The 18,345-nt window shown below is 57.7% G+C and overlaps 5 protein-coding genes across 5 annotated transcripts; 2 read left to right on the top strand and 3 right to left on the bottom strand.

The window, feature by feature from the left end:
- Positions 1 to 287: 287 nt before the first annotated feature.
- PEX11 (Peroxisomal membrane protein PMP27) lies at positions 288 to 1,201 on the bottom strand (the record flags this gene model as incomplete). Its single annotated transcript, XM_066774349.1, has 4 exons — positions 288 to 450; positions 517 to 707; positions 771 to 1,054; positions 1,135 to 1,201. The coding sequence occupies 4 exons, from the start codon at positions 1,199 to 1,201 to the stop codon at positions 288 to 290; spliced, it is 705 nt and encodes a 234-aa protein (XP_066634468.1).
- Positions 1,202 to 3,524: 2,323 nt separating this feature from the next.
- SLS55_002868 (uncharacterized protein) lies at positions 3,525 to 4,467 on the bottom strand (the record flags this gene model as incomplete). The annotated part of the gene is made up of 3 exons (XM_066774348.1): positions 3,525 to 3,692; positions 3,957 to 4,083; positions 4,349 to 4,467. 3 exons carry the CDS (start codon positions 4,465 to 4,467, stop codon positions 3,525 to 3,527), a joined length of 414 nt encoding a protein of 137 aa, XP_066634467.1.
- Positions 4,468 to 6,591: 2,124 nt separating this feature from the next.
- SLS55_002867 (uncharacterized protein) lies at positions 6,592 to 11,198 on the bottom strand (the record flags this gene model as incomplete). Its single annotated transcript, XM_066774347.1, has 2 exons — positions 6,592 to 7,179; positions 7,236 to 11,198. The coding sequence occupies 2 exons, from the start codon at positions 11,196 to 11,198 to the stop codon at positions 6,592 to 6,594; spliced, it is 4,551 nt and encodes a 1,516-aa protein (XP_066634466.1).
- A 2,713-nt stretch (positions 11,199 to 13,911) lies between these two features.
- Positions 13,912 to 15,648, top strand: SLS55_002866 (uncharacterized protein; the record flags this gene model as incomplete). The annotated part of the gene is made up of 1 exon (XM_066774346.1): positions 13,912 to 15,648. The coding sequence occupies one exon, from the start codon at positions 13,912 to 13,914 to the stop codon at positions 15,646 to 15,648; it is 1,737 nt and encodes a 578-aa protein (XP_066634465.1).
- Positions 15,649 to 16,505: 857 nt separating this feature from the next.
- SLS55_002865 (uncharacterized protein) lies at positions 16,506 to 17,813 on the top strand (the record flags this gene model as incomplete). The annotated part of the gene is made up of 2 exons (XM_066774345.1): positions 16,506 to 17,011; positions 17,384 to 17,813. 2 exons carry the CDS (start codon positions 16,506 to 16,508, stop codon positions 17,811 to 17,813), a joined length of 936 nt encoding a protein of 311 aa, XP_066634464.1.
- Between the last annotated feature and the right edge of the window lie 532 nt (positions 17,814 to 18,345).

The raw sequence follows: 18,345 nt of genomic DNA, 5'->3' as shown, positions 1-18,345 counted from the left end.
CCGAGTACATACAGGTATGCCCCATCCTTCTCTCCAGTCAGCGAGGTATAAAGTGCGAGACTTATCAACAAAGGAACCAGCAAAGATGGCAGACGAAGATAAAAGAAATACCACAGCCAAACAATGGTGGGGTGAACAGTCAAAGATCGTAACTCGCGCAAAAACTTCAGCCATCCATATACCCCGACGCGATGCTCCACACCGCACGGGAATTGCTCTTCTTCCTAATCAGACAAGACACCATGAGCTTCGCTCCCCTCCTCTTTCTTTTTGTTACTGCACGCGAATCAAGCCGTCTTCTTCCACACGGACCAAACACCAATAAGGGAGCTGAGGGTTCCCGTGAGACCGACGATGCCGTCATCCAAGTTGACGTAGCCAAGGGCCGTCAGAGGAACGGCCAAATCGCAGATGTCGGTGATGAGCTGGATCTTGGCCGCGTTGCCCTCCCTGCACGAAACAATTAGCCACAGTCCATAGCAGCAGCGAGAACGGGGGTGGGTGTGGGTGACGCACTTCTGGATCTTCTTCTTCTCGACCACGCTCTCCGCCTCCTTCTCGTCCACGGCCGCGCTGCGCTTCCGCAGCTGCGCCAGCGTGTACACGCCGGCCACGACGCTGAACAGCAAGCCCGTCGCCCACGCGCGGCTCGCCTGCTCTCCGATCTTCTTGATGTTCGCGCTCTTGCGGAAGCCCACGAGGTCCGGCTGCAAAACCGTAAGTAAAAATGAAAATAAAAAAAGTTTGGGGACGATGTATTCAAAACTCACCACCGTGGCGTTGTCGAGGGCCATGTATCCGGCGTAGCCCAGCTGGCGGCCGACGGTCAAGTATTTGACGACGGCGTCGGAGCCCTTGGAGTCGGCGGCGACGGCGGCGGCCTTGAGGTGCTCGACGAACTTGCCCAGCCGCAGCAGCTTGCGCGCCGTGCCCATGTTCTTCTTGACCGCATCGTACGCCGCGACGTCGGCCTGCGGGTTGTTGGTGCGGTACAGGTACCACGCGTAGAAGCGCGACCAGTATTGGAGCGTGCGGAGGAGCTTGTCGCGGCCGACTGTATCCCGGGAATTAGTTTATGGGTTTTTTTTTCGCGGGCTGGGCGTTTTCGGGGGACGAGGAGGGCTGTGCGCGTACCGGTTGTCGCGATGAACTTGAGGTAGTGGGCCACGGTGGGGTGGTATACAACGGCGTCGGCGACCATGATGGGCAGCTTAGCTTCTCGGGCGCGGGCTAATGGGCGGGTGCGTGCGTGCGCGCGGAGGTGGAGCGGTAAGGTCGAGGAATGCGGCGGGCGGCTTTGGAGGCGCGGCTGGCTCGAGGAGGGAGTAGGAGTTGGTGTACAGCAGTTCAAGAGGAAAAAGCCGTGGTGGATGACGGTGTTGAAGCTGGCGGCCTGTGATTACCACCAGACCGTGATCGGGACCTCGGCAGACTCACGGGCAACCGATTCCCGCAACACCCGGCCAGCTCGTCCCCCAGAGATCCGCAATTAATGCCGCTCAGCCCATCATCGCCTGCTCTGCTATTCGTCTCCCCAAACCACAATGCATCTTCCCTGCCGCGACAGGCGGTGAGTGCTGCGGCGCTGCTGGTGAGAAGTGCTGTGCTGTAGCCCCCCCACACGCGGGAATCCCTCTTCCAGCGCATTCGGATGTTTTTTCCATTCCTGTGGTCATGCCCTTTCCATATCGGACGCTGTCAAGGCCATCCGAACCTTGTTCCCCAATCAGGCCGGATCCCAACCCGCAGCTTTCGGGAACCCGCCCGAGGGCCTGGCCAGTAACCTACAATGAACGTCATCTCGCTGCGCTTCTCCGAGTCGAAGGTCGATGAACGGAACTCCTACCCTTCCATCATTCTTCTTCCCTCTCCACCAACCTCTCCCACCAGCCCACCCCGACATCCCTCACCATTTCTCTGCCAAACGCATGGCCATCTCCCCCATACATAATCCCCACGACCCCACACAAAGCCAAAGGCGGCCGGCCTTCCCCGGCTGAAACTAGCCGTTCACCCCTGACTAAACACCACTCACCCGCTCCCCGACCACAACAATAATGGTCGACGAATGCAGCCCGGGCAGCGCATTAACGGAACGGAGCAACGCGCGGACGAGCGGACTACTTGGGTGCGGTGCCTGCCACACCCGCACGCCGCCGCCGCGCACGAACCCTCCCCGATCCCTCCACATTATCAACACAAGCCAATCAGTTTCAGAACTTCCCCCCTCGTGGGGGCGGTGTTCCTAACGTAGTAACAAGAGAGCTCGGGGCAACTTGAGCGGATTGATCGACGTTTTTTTTTTTTTCCCAGTCGTTGGCGCGCCGATATCCATGACGGGGTTGGTTCTTCTATGCTACTCTACTAGATCAAAAGGCATAGGGGAAAGGGGGTTGGTTCGACGGAGGAGGACGGCGGGCGGGCTCCTCCTGGTGGTCCCAAAGGAGAAGAACACGTAGAACGACGGTTCATTGCCCTTTGATCGTCGTCGTTCTCGTCCCCTCCGCCCCGTATGCTCCCTTCGTTCGTGATCAAACATGGGACTTGACATGCACCTTGTAGACATCCAAATCCCCGTACCTGAAATCATCCACATGGTCTCAACCCCGAGAGCCAAGAGCTCCAAGCAGATAACAAGGGAGAAAACACAACGGGAAGCGCCCATCTCCGATGCCAGTTAGACGCTCGTCTCGAGTCCGCTCTGCCGTACAACGTAATACCTACCAGTTCCAAAAAGGAAGTTTCAAGCAAGAGACAGGCAAAAAATGCCACAAGCGCAAGTGCCGAGCCCGCATGCGCCTCGTGGTTCCCACCTTTCCCTATCAGCAGCTGCGACATGAATGGCCTGGACTCAAGGATGACGCGCAGATGTGTAGGAGGGATCTCCGCAATCGCGTAACAGATAGGGCAGATGCTTGGGAATATCACCTATTAGTAGCAAGCACGTGCAAAACCCACGCAATACCAACCAGCATGACGTACGAAAATATCGAACTATACCATCTCAGCCGAGACTCATCAAGTAAAATACGTAATGAAGTAGAAAAAGAGAAGAAGAGCTGAATGAACATGACCATTCCATCACCCTTTCTCCATGACGCTCGTAATGCATAAGCTATGCAACAGCGGCAGCCGCGGCAGCAGCGCGAACGGTCCAAGAGAAAAAAAAGAAGCGCTGAGTTGAGGTGAGATCGACGCAGCCCGCTTCCGTCCCTCGTACCTGTTCACCCGTCTAGCAGCCCCCAGCATCGCTAAAGTGTTCTCCGCGCGCTCTCTATATCGAAGACAGATGGATGGCTCCCCCAAACCTTCTGTACTATTCCCCATCGCCTGACAGTCGCACCACCCTACGACAAACCAACCTTGTCTATTCACCCCTCTCGCAAAGAAGTCCCATTGTTGTCGCAACAAGAGTAAAAACAAAGCGATCGGCGTAATATGTATTCATTATCGGCGGACTCGTAGGCGGGCTATTTGCAGGTCTAAATGTGGGCGCGGGAGAAAAGGAGAAGACGTTGCCCCCTCTACTGCGGCGTCTTCTCAGCGTTGGCCTGGAGGTACTGGTACGCGGCGAAGGCGAGGGCGCCGCCGAGCAGCAGAATCGCGTACAGGCCGACGCCGAAGCCGGCCGCGTCGGGAGCGCCGCCTCCGGACGACGGCGACGAGTGGGACTTGGGCTCCGGGTCGCCGGGCTGTGCATGAGAAAGATATCGCGTCAGCTCGTCCGTTCAGGCCACCTCAGACATTCGTCGTGGGGTGCGAAAAGCGGTGGGAATTTGTTGGGATGCGCCAACGTCGTTGCCCCAGCAGTGGGGTCGCGCGCCGCTATTACGTTGGAATCTCGGCGGGAAAGGAGAGAAAAGGGGGCGGGATCCAGAACCGCGCAGCGCGAAGCTCTCCGAGTTCGCGGAGGGGATGGGGTTGGGGGTTGCGAAAAGGGTGCTGCCAAAACGTACCTGTCTCTTCAGGGTGCCGACGAGCAGGCCCTCCAGGATCTCGCGCGCCTCGTCGCTGTGGCCAACATCCTCGAAGGCCTCGGTCGAGTCCTGGCCGCCGACGTCCAGCAGAACCTCCTCACCACCGCTGTTGTCATCCTCTCGTCAGCATGGGCTTGCGAGACAAGAACCAAAGACCGAGCCGGCTAAATTGCCCACCCCCGTCGTCCCAATCGCGCCCAATTGTTGGCCCGGCTGACGCTCGTCGCTAGTGCGTAGCCGTCGACTAAGCGTGCACGGCACCGCTTCTTCAATCGTGCTGACTGCGTGGCGGCGGTCGGAGAGGACGGCGCTGGGCGGAGGGGAGACCACGGGCTGGAGAACGGTGGCAGCAGAGCAAAAGAGCTACTTACGGGTGCTCGTCGACGAAGCTGGTGCAGTTGTAGACCTTGTCGTGGACGACAATGTACAGGTCCTTCTTGGAGGCGTGCTCCGAGACGTCGGAGTAGGTGAATTCCTTGTCGGCGGACATCTTCGGGGATCAAGGCGCGTCGAAGCAGGAGAGAAGCCGGCGGCGAGGGTTGAGTGGAGGGACAAGCGAGAAGGAGCGGGGGCAGGAAGAGAAGTCTGTCGAAGAAGTCCAGGAAGCGGATCGACGTGGAGTTTTGATGTTGGTGAGCGGTGGAGGGAGGGACGTGCTCGGAAAGCCGTAAGAACAAGCCCGCCCCCCAGAGATAGGCCAGGTGGTGCTTGCGGACCTGCGCTGTAGAAATCCACGCGCCGCCATTGGCCGCTGCCCTGGGCGGTGGACTGCTCGGCGCCTTCCCAGGACCCTTGAACGCCGGCTATCGATGCGCCTGCTTCCGAGCTCCAGCGTTTCCTGGCCTTCTGTCGTGGTCCCCCGCGAGATGCCGGCTCTAAGCGTTTCCGAATCGCGTCTGCATCGTCTGATGCGACGCTTCTGTCTCGCTGTATTTGTTGCGACGACGCAGGCGCAGGCCCGCGCGCACCGGCGCGAGCAGGTCCCACGCCCGCCCTCCGCCTTCCGCGAATGCTCCCCGAAACAGGCGAAACTTGCCGGCAGGTGAAGCGGGGTCTGTCACCCGAGGAGCTGCTTCGGCTTTATCCTTCCAGACGGTACTCGCCCAAGGCAAGAGGCCGCTGCCGCCCTCCCCTGGCCAGCGTTGAACAACATAAATGCCGGCCAGCCAGATTCCGTGTTCCGAAGCCAATGCCGCGGAACTGATTCCATACCCCGCGGCCGTGACTACCCCGACTGTTTCACCCGCCCTACTCAGCAACACCGCCCGGCGGGTGGCCCCCGTGCAGCCGGCGGAGCCGTAGCCTATGACGTGCTTGCTCGAGCCTTCGTGATGCAGGCCGCGAGTCGAGGCTCGCAACGGCGACAGCGCGCTCGGAAGCAGCGGCTGCGGTGTTGAGCCTCAACAGATGGCTTCGCTGATAGGTCAAACGAGAGAGATTACTATTATCTGCCATGTTTGTCTCCGCCATCGTTTGCGACGTGGTGTGGCAGGTCGCTTGGGCCTTGGCGCGCCTCTGCTGCCTGGCCGCTCGATCACCGCAACTCGCACGCTCCAGCAGTCCATGTGGATGGACGAGCAGCTGCACGCGCCCGCTTATTGTTCGGGGGTCTGATGTGTCTTGGTCGATGCTCACGTCCGCACTGCCACTGCCCGTTTTTCACCCTTTGCCTCCACCCTCCATTTGCATCCCATCAACACGCCCCTCGCACCATCGCCCGAATCGAAATCCCTTCCATTCCATACGTACACGCCGAGACTTCCCACGCCGAGATTCCGACTCGACCTCGAATCCTGTCGAAATGCGGCTGTCCGTTTTCCGCCTCTCCGACCGTCACAAGGGAGCAGGGCGACGAGCCGCAATCAATCGCTTTGCTTTCGAAGGCTAGAAGGATATATCGTGGCGACAAACCCAAACACCCCGCCGTATCCATGATGAACCACTGTCATCCGTCACCATTTGATGTACACAGCCACTCTTTCTCCTAAGGGAGCTGGAGGGCCAGAAAGAAAAAAGAAAAAAACCAGTACACGGAAAGCCATCGCTCTCCCAAAACGGCCGTTGCCATACCGCCGGCTATGCCCTCGCACATCAAACTGAATAAGGATGCTTGCCCGCTACAACCAGACCGAATACCCAAAACACAGCCCAGACCACCTGAAAATGCGTGTACTTGAGAGGAGAATAAGACATGAAGCTCATACCGGTCAACAAGACAAGACGAACCCGTGAAGCAGGGGCATCGGAAAAGAGAGACCCTGGGAAGGGTTGTTGAAACCGGCGTGAGAGAACAAGTTCAAGAAGTGGAAATTGAAGCGGCGATTCCTGCATTCACACCGCTGGCTGGAAGTTCCGATGCGAGGGAGAAAGGAAATGACAACAACTCGAACCGATAAAAATGCATCTATAGCTGTAACCGGGGACGCGGACCTTCCTCTTGACTACCTGCTTATTTCAACCCAGAACCAGGGGGGAAAACAAAACCCACCAAACTCCAACCAAGCGCCGCGCTACAGCAGCTCGGCTGCCAGCAACAAACCTCCTGCGCACGGTAGACCGCCAAAAGGGGGTGCCACAGAGCGAAAGAGACACACGCGTGGTCCTAAATCGGCACTTATTCCGGATCTCCCGTCACAGTCTCGGATGAACCAGAACCTTCCTCGCTTGCGCTTCTCGACCTCCGACCCAGGTTCGGCGTTGATTTGCTTGCTCGAAGTCTCTGAGAACGCTCTTTTTTCTGTGTCACTCGGAGACGAGACTGTTCCTCTGTCTGGCGACTATCTGCATCTCCGGCATCCGGATTCTCTGATTTGGCAGCATCTTGGAGCTCCTCTGATGGGTAGTCGTTAGGAATCCGCTCTGATGGCTCTGTTTGCGCCTCGAACATGTCCGGGCTTGCTCCTTCAAACCAGCCTCCTCTTTCCCAGTCGCCCGGTCTGTAAAGTGCTTCTTCACGGACGTTGGGGTCAACGATGCCAGTGATGAGTTCTTGGAGACGAGGGAACGAGATTGGCTTCAAAATCCAAGCGTCGAAACCTGCATCAATGTAGGTTTGCCGCTTGCTTTCCTCCAAAGACGCAGAGACAGCAATAATGGGTATCCGACCGTTCAGTGCGGCTCGGCGGGAGAGACAGTCCGCTGCATGGGTCTTCTCATATGAGCGGATCATCTTAGTTGAAGTGAGGCCATCAACGATTGGCATCTGCAAAAGTCAGTGTTCTCAACTCACGAACACAAACAAAAGTCACAAGCACTCACCTGCATGTCCATCAACACGACGTCGAAGTTTGAGGGATGTTCGCCGTGGAGGGATGCACATTCTTCTCCGTTAACAGTAAGTACAATATCATGACCAAGCTTCTCCAGGCGCTTCTTGATGATCCGACTGTTCACAGGGTCATCTTCAGCGACAAGAACGCGCATATGATCGGCCGTCAGAGGCTCTTGAATAGCAGGTCTGCTTTCATCCACCTCCCCAATGATGCCGGACTTGACGGTGTCAGAGTCTTTCGGTTCTGGTGGTGTCTCGTCTTCCGCCATTCGAACTGGCCGGATGGGGAACCCTGAGCCGGGCACTTCGGCTCTACCAGGTGAGCTGACGGAAAGCGTGGTTGGCTGACTGCGCCGTTTCGACTCCATTTCTGCCAACCGCGAGCGCGATTTGTCTGGCAAGATTGGCAGGTTGCCCGTGTGCGTAGACCGTTTTTCCAGATTGGGCCTTTGTTCCAGGCTGGGTCTTTTTTCCAGACTGGGCCTACTTGCTTGTGACGTTCTCCGGGAACGATCCGAACTACTTGGTGGTCGCCCATCAAGTGGCTCCTGAATGGCTTCGATCAACCTGTCGACATCGCTTCTGCCACTGTTGCCACTTGAGAGACTGTTCATACTCTTGCGGCTCTTTTTACTCGCGACACTGTCGGCGCTGTCTCGCCGGACCAAATGGCCCGATCCTTCTCTTGCTGGCGCACCACCCTTTTCCACCAGGGTAACCTCCTGGGCAGCATCTGAAAGGCCCTCCGTCTGCGGCGTTGATGACGCACTCATCAAACTGCTGTCATTACCATCAGGCAGATCGAATGGGAGTTGAATGATGAACCGCGACCCTTTGCCTTCCTCTGACCTTAGTCGTAGCTGGCCGTTCATGTTCCGCACCACTCGAGATACGACGGCCAGCCCAAGACCAAGGGTACGCTTCTCGCCCGCGGGATCGTCCTCGATCTTCTTCGAATCGGGGGCAAGACTTTCCTCCAACATCTCCGTCGTCTCGCTCTGAACCTGTTCGAGGTCGCGGAACAGGGCGTCGAGCTTCCTGCTGCTCATACCGGTGCCAGTGTCCATGACGGCAATTTCGACATTAACACGGTTTTGTTCCCAGTCGGCAACGTACATGTCGACTTTGACTCCGCCCTGGAACGTGTTCTTGATTGCGTTGGCCGTGACGTTGGATATCGCCTGTCGAACTCTGCGCTGATCACCTATGACCTTTTGAGGCACGCCGGGGTGCTCCATAACTTCATAGGATATCTTCTTACGCTTGGCGTCGCCTGCGAAGGCATCTGTGGCCTCCTGGAAGGTGGTTTTCAAATCGAACACCTCTCCTTTGATCAGAGCCCCGCCTTCTTCGGTCTTGGTCAAGTCCAGCAGATCGTTGATGACGTATATCAAGGACTTCGACGCCGAATGCGATTTGGCGAGATTCTCCCGAGTCTCGTTATCTAATGTGCCTTCGAGAGCAATCTCCAGGTAATTGATGATTGCATTGAGCGGCGTGCGAACTTCATGTGCAGAGTTGGCGAGCAGAAGCCTAGTGAGTTGGCTGCTCTGTAACGCTGCCTCCTTTTGGCGCCAAACTTCGATGAATTTTCCGTAGACCAGGCAGAGAACGGCGGCTGTCTCGATCTCCTCATCGGTCCACTCCCGACACTTGCCGACCACCGTCTCGCTCCAGGTCTTGAAACTCTTTCTAGGCTCCAAATACCCCTCAGTCCCCTCCTTTATGAACTTCTCGTAGGGGTTTCCTGCCCACTTGACTTCCTTCAACTGGCCCCTTCTGAAGAACACAATGAAATCCGTGCCGCTTGCCGAGAGAGGGACCACGAGCATACCTGCAATGTTCTGAAAACCAGGGGGATAGCGCAGGTCCGGGAAATCGGTCGATACGTCCTGAGATGTCGTTACGGAGGGAATCTTTCGCATGCGGAGATACTCGAGCATGGCCAACGCTTCTTGGGTTTGATCCAACCGGCCCAAGATTTTTGTCTCGTCTCTGATGGAGAGAAGGCCGAAGTCCGCGTCAAAAAGTTTGAGGAGATCGTCTGATGATGCGATGATGTAGCCGGAAGGATTATGTTGTGTAGGGACGGTGTTGATGAGCTTTCTGGCTTGCAGTCTCGACGCGTAAGAGAGACGCTCGATATTCCTCGAAGCCGAGTCTCCTACTAGACGGCACATTTTCCGTATCGGAAAGCTGACTCGCATCCCATTTGATCCGTATGAATGACAGGCAATCAATCCCCACAGCTCGTCAAAGGCATTGATAGAGATAGACATGGATGACCGGACTGCCATATTCCCAAGGTATTTGAGATGGATGGGCGACATTGCTCGGAGGTACGCATATGTAAGGTCGAGGGGCGTCTCTAGATCCTCCATCGTTCGGCACACCAATCGAGCTGTTACGTGGTCCCGATCGTACAATAAACGCACCCTGTTGACCTTGTACAGATCTCGAGCCTGCTTGGGAATGTCTGAGGCTGGAAAGTTCAACCCCTTATAAAGATCTTTTGTTGCGCGAGGATCTACCAATTCGGTTACGACCCGACCGTTCCAGGCAGCATCGAACTGGTAGACCATGACGCGGTGGAAGCCCGTCAATTCCTTCACTACTCCCACCAAGACCTTCAAAAAATGATCCAGATTCGGGGCAGCCGCCAACTGCTCCTGCACCTGAGACATGATATTGAAGACTTCCATGGCGGCCGCTTCTCCCTTCCGCTTGCGGGCACTTCGAAGTACGCGCAGTGGTCGACTGATGTTTTGTGTGCTTTCTGCGAATTCCTCGGCTGTGGGGTTGCTTTGCAAAGTATCCTCGGGCATGTCCGGGGCAAGTTCGCTCGATGGGACCAACGGATTCACGGAGTCGTCCTCTAGCTCGAATTCGCAGATTACCAGGTGTGGATGCGCAGGGTTGACGTGCATAGCACACCAGAACTTTCGGGCCTTCCTATCTGGCCCTCGTATTGTCAACGTGAAGACCTCAGGTCCGTTTGTTGCGACGTCCGCGTCCTCGTCGCGAATGAAATCGACGTGATCGAGTAGATTGTCTGCTTGCTCCTCGGAAAGAATGTCGCAGAAGTTCTCGAGGGCGAAGAGCTGTTTCGGCGAATAGCCGATGATCTTTGGAGAATTCTCGCTGACGACGCGAACTATCAGCTTCCCATCCGACTCTTCCTCAAAGGCGATGAGTAGACCGAAACTTTGTATAGCGCCAGGTATGTGGATCGGTTCGTCTTCGCATCTTTGTAACGTCTCGCCGTCTCGGCCCGTAATGATAGCGTGGCCGCCGTCGGAGACAATGTGTTTGAAACGGGCAGTTACCAAAGGCGTATCGCCCAGGCTTTCGGTGGCACTGTGCCCGGATATGCTTGGAGCACCAGAAGAAAGCCTGTCACTCGAGTGTAGCCCCCCAGCGTCGCTCCCAGATTTGTTGGAAACCATATCGCTGAAGATCTGTTGCGGTAGCCTCGGATCGACCCCCCTTTTGCTGGCAGCATCGGCGGCCCCGGGTTGCTGGTTCGCAGGCCGTGGTTTCGACGAGGCGCGGGATTCTGTGGACTTCGTGGAGCCACTGGTGACGGAGTAGCGCCTCGTCTCGCTTGCACGAGCCAGGTTCTGGAAGTAACCTTCCTGGCGATCGCGGTTCGTGGGTGTAGGTGTAGGATCCATTAGGACGACGCTCCGGATGGGAAACACTCGGTCATCAATTCCAGGACTCAAAGACCCAACGTCTGATGTGGGGGAGAAGATGTTGTTGGACGCGTTGGGCGGGGAGAACGGTCTTCCTGCAAGATCGTCGGTGACGATTCGCTTGGTCCTCGAGTGTGACGTAGGTTGTGGAGGGGGGGTGCCTTGCTGGCCAACCTGCGGGGCAGAGGGCTCAGCAGCATCGCCGGTGTTGCCCTGCGACGAGGGTTCTGCTTCGCTGTCGGCGTGCTGAGACATGGGGAGCTACGGCCGCGTTGTGCAGAAGGGCACAACTGGGTAGGACGTCAGTTTTTGCTCGAGGTCGAAGGACGTGGCCGCTAAAACGGCATCTGACAGGGGTGCGGGACCGGCTGTATGCTCCCTCACGCGGGCAGGTGAAGATAATATCAAGGGGCCGTTGACTTCATTCCAGCCTCCAGGCAGAGCAGGGACAGTAAGACAAGAGCGTCAGAACGGCGATCTGAGAGCGCCTTGGTTTTGCCACTTCTTTGTGAAGGCGTGTCCAGCTCGCGGCGGCAGCGACGGAAAGCGGTGAAGGTCGGTCGGAACAATTGAATGTCTGGAGATCCGGATGCGCGACGGGAGAGCGGGCCTCGGGGCTGGGGGGGGGGGGGGGGGGGTAAGACAGCGAGGTGGATTGGCCGTGGTGGCGTTGGTGGTGCAGCGAGGAGCCGCACCGGAAACGGCGAGTCAAGCTCCGGCTCGAGGGTCGAGGGCGGAAGTAGACGCCGAGGCGGTTAGGTCAGAAGAATAGAAAGGGAGGGACTTCGCGGAGGCAGGGCGCGGTGGTGTGCAGTGAGCGATGCAGGAGGAGCAAATCGCAGATGCAAGAGATCGGTCAAGCCGTCGGCACGCGCATGTGGCAGTAGTGTAGTTCGCGGCTTCCTAGCGCGACAGCGAAGGAGAGTACGGCTGGCTTCGCAGCTGGTTCTGCTAGTCGCTAGGGACTGGCAATCCCGGTCGGCGCGCTCCACGCAGGCCGCAGGAGAAAGCGCCGCTGGAGACAGGCGAGGGCAATGGCACAGCCCTGGGATGGGGATAGGTTCTGGGATCGTCCAGGCGCTATCACGACGCTGCTGTGTGCAAGGAATGGGACAAAGCCTCCGTCGATCTTCTGCGGTTGGGCCACAGGCGAGCCTGCACGCCCGGCGCGTGGTAAGGATGTCCTCGTTGCGCTGCGCAGCTCGGGCAGCAGAGAGGGCAGGCACTGGAGTCAGCCACAGCGCTGCCTTTCTCTGCCTTGGCCGGCCGTCCGTTGCCCGCGTGCTGCGACGACTCCTCCACAGGGTGCCCCTCTAAAAATCGCCACCAGCACAAGCCACACTGCAATCGAACGCCGCAACGCCGCTGACGCGCCCGCGCCCCAGCCTGCCGCGCTCGTCCCGCGCGCGCGCGCTGGTCCCTGGCGGAGATGCGGCCGTGGGTGCAGACCGGCAACAAGCAGCACGGCGAGGACCCGTCTAGCCGCTGTCAAGCCCATTCACCGCGACTTCGCGCGGGCGGAGCCCCGAAATTGGGCGGCTCCCGCCTCACGGCGGGGGCTTGTGCCTCGCTTTTTTTTCTTTTCGTTGATTTCGTGTCGCGCGCAGTGCTGCTTATTAGTGGAGCAGGCCTGGTCGCGGCCCTTCTGCGATGAATGATCGCCGGTGCAAATCGGGGCACGGGCACGGCCGCCTCCAAGAGTGCCCGCGAGAGTGGTGAATCATCTACTAAGGCCTCCTCCGCCAAGCGTTAGCTCCTCGTTTATGCCTACCACCCGCAAGCCCGCGGTGGCCGCTAGCCTGTCCCTCGGGTCAACGTTCAACAGGGCGACAGCCCGCCGGCGCGACAGCCGTTTGGGGTCTTGTCGCGGCCGCAGGCGCTCGCGAGGGGTCGTGAATTTTCTGCGCTCTCCACAGCAAGGCGTCGATTCCGGGATCTCGTTCGCCCCCACGCGAAGATGATCGGCGCAGAAGGCAAAAGCAGGCCGGCCAGTGGCTTTCGACGCCCCACCCTCTCCTGATGGCATTCTTCATCATCCGAAGACTTTCCCATTGCGTAGCCCCGCGCCACTTGCCGCGTCTGGGCTGGCGTGCTCTCCAGGTCCCGAGTGCAGTGCGTGCTCAAAGACGGCGCGCAGAGTAGCGGCGGCCTGACGCTGTGCTTTTTCCTGGAGCACGTTTCGGCAGTCGGCCGCTGTGCCCGAACACTTTCTGGCGGGCCAAGGCCTAGCGCGGCCGCTGACCTCCCTTTCGCACACATGTCCGCTGCTGCGAACAGGCGGTGCGCCATCATGTGCTGCAGAATGATGTCGAGGGCAGCGCCGTGTCCAGCCTCCCGAGAGGTGATTTGGCCCGTCGCACCGGCGCGGTCATGCCTACATCCTTCGCCCGCGCATGCCTCATCCTCCCGCCGTTGATGTTGGGATAGCTGGAGGCTCGTGGGCCATACGAGTCGTGGCATTGGCGGGCCAGACCCAAGAGACCGGCCGCGCAGACCCTGCCTCTCGCAACAAGCGTGGAGACTGGCAGCCTTACTTCCCAAGCTTGTGGAATCACCCCCTTCCCGCTCCTGTCCTCAGCACGCTGCCTCGAGGCCCGGCCCGGTGCCAAGTCCCAAGGCGGTGAGTTTCCGCCGCCGCGTCACAGCACTACAGAATGTTCGAGCCCGCTGAGCTTCAGGACTCACGGCACCGTTCGTGCGTGCAGCGCAATCCCGCCCTCGTCCCAAGCTCACATTTACCTCCGGACATTGGATCCAATTACCTGCGTGGGTACGGTACGATATCCTCTGTGGAATAGGCTAGTGTGCCGGATTCTTGTCACCCGCTGTGGCGTTGTGCGGAGCGCGACAAACGTGCGTCAGCTCCAGGAGCGCTTACCCACGGCCCTCTCCTCCGTCATCCCTTCGTATGCGAGCGAGCTCCGCAGTAGCCCTGCAACCTCCCCTAAACCTCCAAACGTCTCCTTCCATGCCACCGATAGAAAGCGCGCGGGCTCTGCGCATCCTCGTCGCCTCGTCCATTCCCTCGCCCATCGAGGAGCCCTTCCTTTCCACCCTCGTCGCCCAGAAGAACATCGCCGTGCGAAGTATTGTCGACTCCGCCGAGTGGAAGACATCCACCCCGTATGCGTCCATCCCCAATGTCTCGACCGACCGGTCGCAGCCATGTCGGCCTTTCAGCGACCACGATGACGTCCATCGCACCGCTGCTGAGCTCTGCACGTGGGCCGATCTCCTCGTCCTCGCCCCCATGGACGCAAATACGCTTGCCAAAATGTTGCATGGCGTCACCGACAGTCTGATACTTGAGATACTGAGGAGCTGGGATGTGTCAAAGCGGACGCTGCTAGTGCTGGGCATGTCCACGCTCATGTGGGAAAACCCGATGACCAAGAAACAAATCAGCAAGATCCGGCGCAAGTGGAACTGGGTACGGGTACTTCACCCCCTGCTCTGGACTTTTGAGTCGAAAGGCAAGAGGTGTTTGCCGTGGGAAGGGAGGGAGGAGCTCATGGGCGCCATCCAAAACCAGTTGGATCTCATGACACTCGGGCAGGATGAGGACGTGTCGATGGGCCAGACTCCCAAGAACAACCTCTCTCTGCGGCCCGCGGCAAAACCGTCCAGCCCTCTCCCGCCTGAGATATGGTCCATGATTCTAGACTTCACCGGTGACTGGGAGCTGGCGAAGAGACTGAATGTGTACACGACCTTGCCTACACCCCCGTCCTGGCAGCGAGCTGCCAGTAAAGAGGGTCCGCACAATTTCATGGATAAGCTGGAATGGGCTATTCTGACAGGCACGCTGGACGATGTCAAGGAACTTTTTAATACACACACTGCCCCCCAGTGGCTTTCATCCCAAGCCGTTCGAACCATCATGCGCTTTGCCATGGTTCCCTTATTGAATTACTTGGAATCGAACCACATCGAGCTATTCTGGGCTAGCTTTGGCCACACCTTCCTGCCCGACAAGGCATCTGCCGTCTTCGGCCGGATCGAGATTCTGGAGTACTGGCGAACCTCACCGACTTTCCTCAATAAGGAACACACAGTAGACGCCATGGATGGCGCGAGTCGGGCCGGCTTCGTCCACATTCTAGAATGGTGGCGAAACTCGGGGCTGCCAATGAAATATAGCGAGGCTGCCCTGGAGCAAGCTAGCAGCAGAGGCCAGATCGAAGTGCTCGAGTGGTGGAAGAGGGCCAGCATGCGGGACGACGGCCACGTGAGAACGAGCGGGGATGAATCGGAGCCGGAAAGCAGCGTCCCGCCTACTCGCAAGCCGTTGCGCCTCAAGCCCGGCAAGGCCATATCTTTCGCTACCCAGGCAGGGTCGCTCTCGACCTTGCGCTGGTGGGTTACATCCACGATTCCCTTCTCTCACGAGGACACGGTGGCCAAGCTAGCCTCGACGCATGGCCACGTCGACATTCTCGACTTTTGGCAGCTACTTCACGGCGAGAAGATGATTTACGATAACCAGGTGCTCGTCGGGGCCACGAAGATGGGACATCGCGATGTCCTGGAGTGGTGGAAGAAGAGCGGGCTAAGGGTGGAGTACAAGACTTGTGATATTGAGGAGGCCTTGGAGGACGGCGTTGAGGGCATCAAGGGCCAACAAGTAAGACGCTGGTGGGCACTTAACGGACTGAACTTGGGCGTTGGGACAAGCGAATGGATGAGGACAAAAGTGCTTAACTGAAGTTGATGTGGGGAGATTTGCATCGTCGGCGCCACGGGTTGTCTGCAGCATTTTCCAAAGGCGTTGATATGATATTGCGAAGGGTTTAGAGGGCAATCACGGTCTCTCGGGAAGCATGTAGCACTTGTAAACGATACAATTCTTGCTGTTTCAGCAAGCACCACGGCCGTGTGCAAAAACAAGCCTACAGAGATGCGCCCTACTTAGGCGGAAAGGTGATTCATATGGCTGGATGCATATGTATCGTCCTAGTGCTCACATCCGCATCCGGAAATTTCTTTTGTTGCCCGCGCAGGAGCGCCGAAATTTTCTGGAGCCCACTGCGACACCTTCACATGCACATTGACTCCCACTGCGAGCTCTCTCCACCCTCACGGCCGTCCGCCCTGTTTTCCAAGCTGTGGCGAGAAACCCAATGGTACCCAAGGGCTTTCGGCGCACGTCAATGACTAGTCGACAAGCATTCTACATCTTCGTGTCTGTGCACTCGTACGTGAGAACTCTTCAAGGGACTCGGAAGCACCTCCCATGCGCATTTCAGTGGATCGGAGTCTGTCAGGCGCGAAGCATCTCCACCTAACGGTTGGTCTGGGGAAATCTCGCTTGTGAGGTGGCAGGCACGGCAGGCATCGTCCCTTCCCTGAGAACCACCAATGACGTCACCGTGACCCACCCCCAGCCTACTCTCTCGCGACGGTGCGGATCACCAACAGCCTGCACCGCGCCCCTCCATCACCGTCATACCACTTCCACGGCTGACCTCATTCTGCTCCATTCTCTGCCGCAGACGTGACCCGTCGAGCACCCACTCGTGCCACGATCCATCGGCGATCGCGCGACAACGCGCTTGCCCGATCATGGAGCTCTCGGCTCCTAGCGGCACGCCGCAGCCGCCGCAGAGTCGAGATTACGTGCGACCCAGCGAGGCGAGAATCAGGCAGCTGAGATACCAGATGAATGCCGGATTAGCACAGCCTTTGGACCGGCACGAGAAGTATTACGTGGAACTCCACCGTTACAATGTCCTCGTTGGCAATATCGACGCGCTGCCATACATGTTGAGGCCCCAGCCGCAACATCGCCTGGCCATTGAAGGTCCAAAGACCGAGGAGCCGTTGGAGCCCATCATATTCCCTTCGTTCAACCCTGTGGACCCCGCAGCTCAACGCCGCTTGATTCAGCTGCCAGCTGCTAGCCATTCATCTTCGAGTGAGGCTTCGACGTCGCCATCTTTCATCTCCACCGTGACTGCGAGGGCCGCGCGGTTGCTACGGATTCACGGATCTCAACCCAGGATAGAAGAAGTGAAAAATGAGGAGGACGACACGTTCGCGTACAACAATCCTTCCCTCGTCACACCGAAGTCATCATCATTAATCCCACAGTACAATTCTCATGATGACCTGAGCTCACATTCGTGTTTACAGGGAAACGACCACGCACGGAAGTACCGGAGTTGATCTTCAGCCTGCCCAAGTGGCTCCTTGTACGCCACGTACTTATCACCCTCGCCCCAGAGAGGGTACACTGCCACGTCAAGGTGGATTCACGGCTGCAACAACTCTGCAACAGGGCGTAAAACGCAGAGCTTCAGGTGACGGTGCCACCGCCACGGCGAAAAAGTCAAAGGTTCGAGGGAGGGATCATCCCACCACTGTAATCTTAATACTGACTCTGAGTGGCAAATGCAGAACGACACGACTCAGTCACAGGATACGGAGTACTTTACTCAAAGGGCGGCGTCGCCACAGTCCTCGCTGCCCGAGAACGCTGGCATGTCGGAAGTGATTGACCTTACTGGAAGCCCAACGCCGGAGCGAAGCTTCTTCCCTGAGCAGCACGAGACGGCAGAGATTCATACACCTCACCCTGGAATTGAAGCACTCTTCCAAGCAGCCGATTCGTCTCTGAACCCGTCCAACAATGGTGGCCAGCAGCGAAGGAGATCGCAGCGCATAGCCAACCTCAACGCCACGGCGAACATGCGCAGGACTGGAACCCCGGGATTCCTACGATCGCAGGCCGACGTGCTGAGTCAACTGCAGGATACCGGAAGTGTGGATACCATTGCCACACTACCTGCAGGGACACGCATCCGTGTCAGAGCTGAAGTCATCAAAGATGAAGGCATCTCCGCCAGTGCTGAGGTCAAGACGGAGGATTGATGCAAGTCGACACTTATCGGCTACTCCGGATGCCGGCCCATTGAGCTTCACTACTAAAATTGCTGACTTCTCTGCTACTCCATAATCGCATCATCGACATTACGATAGTATTGACCTCCTCGATGCCTAGCTCGCATCCGCCACGGCAAGGCTTAGCTCTTCAATTCGCAGACATCGGGTAGCAGACCTGTCACTAACTTCATGAAAGCTCCATCTTGGCTGTTCGCTAATACCTTCTCTGACGTTTCGCAAGCACGGAAATGTTCCACTGCATGTTACGGCGGGGAATCCTACGGTAGAACCTTCTAGCTTAGATTTAGCTAGGTACAATTGCACAGACGGTGGCTAGCAGATGGTAGCAGCAGACGGAAAGCTATTATTGATCCAAGCGTGCCTGAAATAGAGCTAATGGCATCTCGCCCTTCCCAACGTGCAATTTCCGAAAATCCTGCAACGACGTTCGTCAAAGTGAGGGCCTACATGTCACTCTATGTAACGTCACATGAGAGAGAAATAATTCGCTCACATGCGC

Source organism: Diplodia seriata (genome assembly GCF_021436955.1).
Source record: "Diplodia seriata strain FDS-637 chromosome Unknown scaffold_3, whole genome shotgun sequence".
In the NCBI taxonomy this organism is placed as follows: domain Eukaryota; kingdom Fungi; phylum Ascomycota; class Dothideomycetes; order Botryosphaeriales; family Botryosphaeriaceae; genus Diplodia; species Diplodia seriata.
This window is presented reverse-complemented; position numbering and strand designations above follow the sequence as displayed.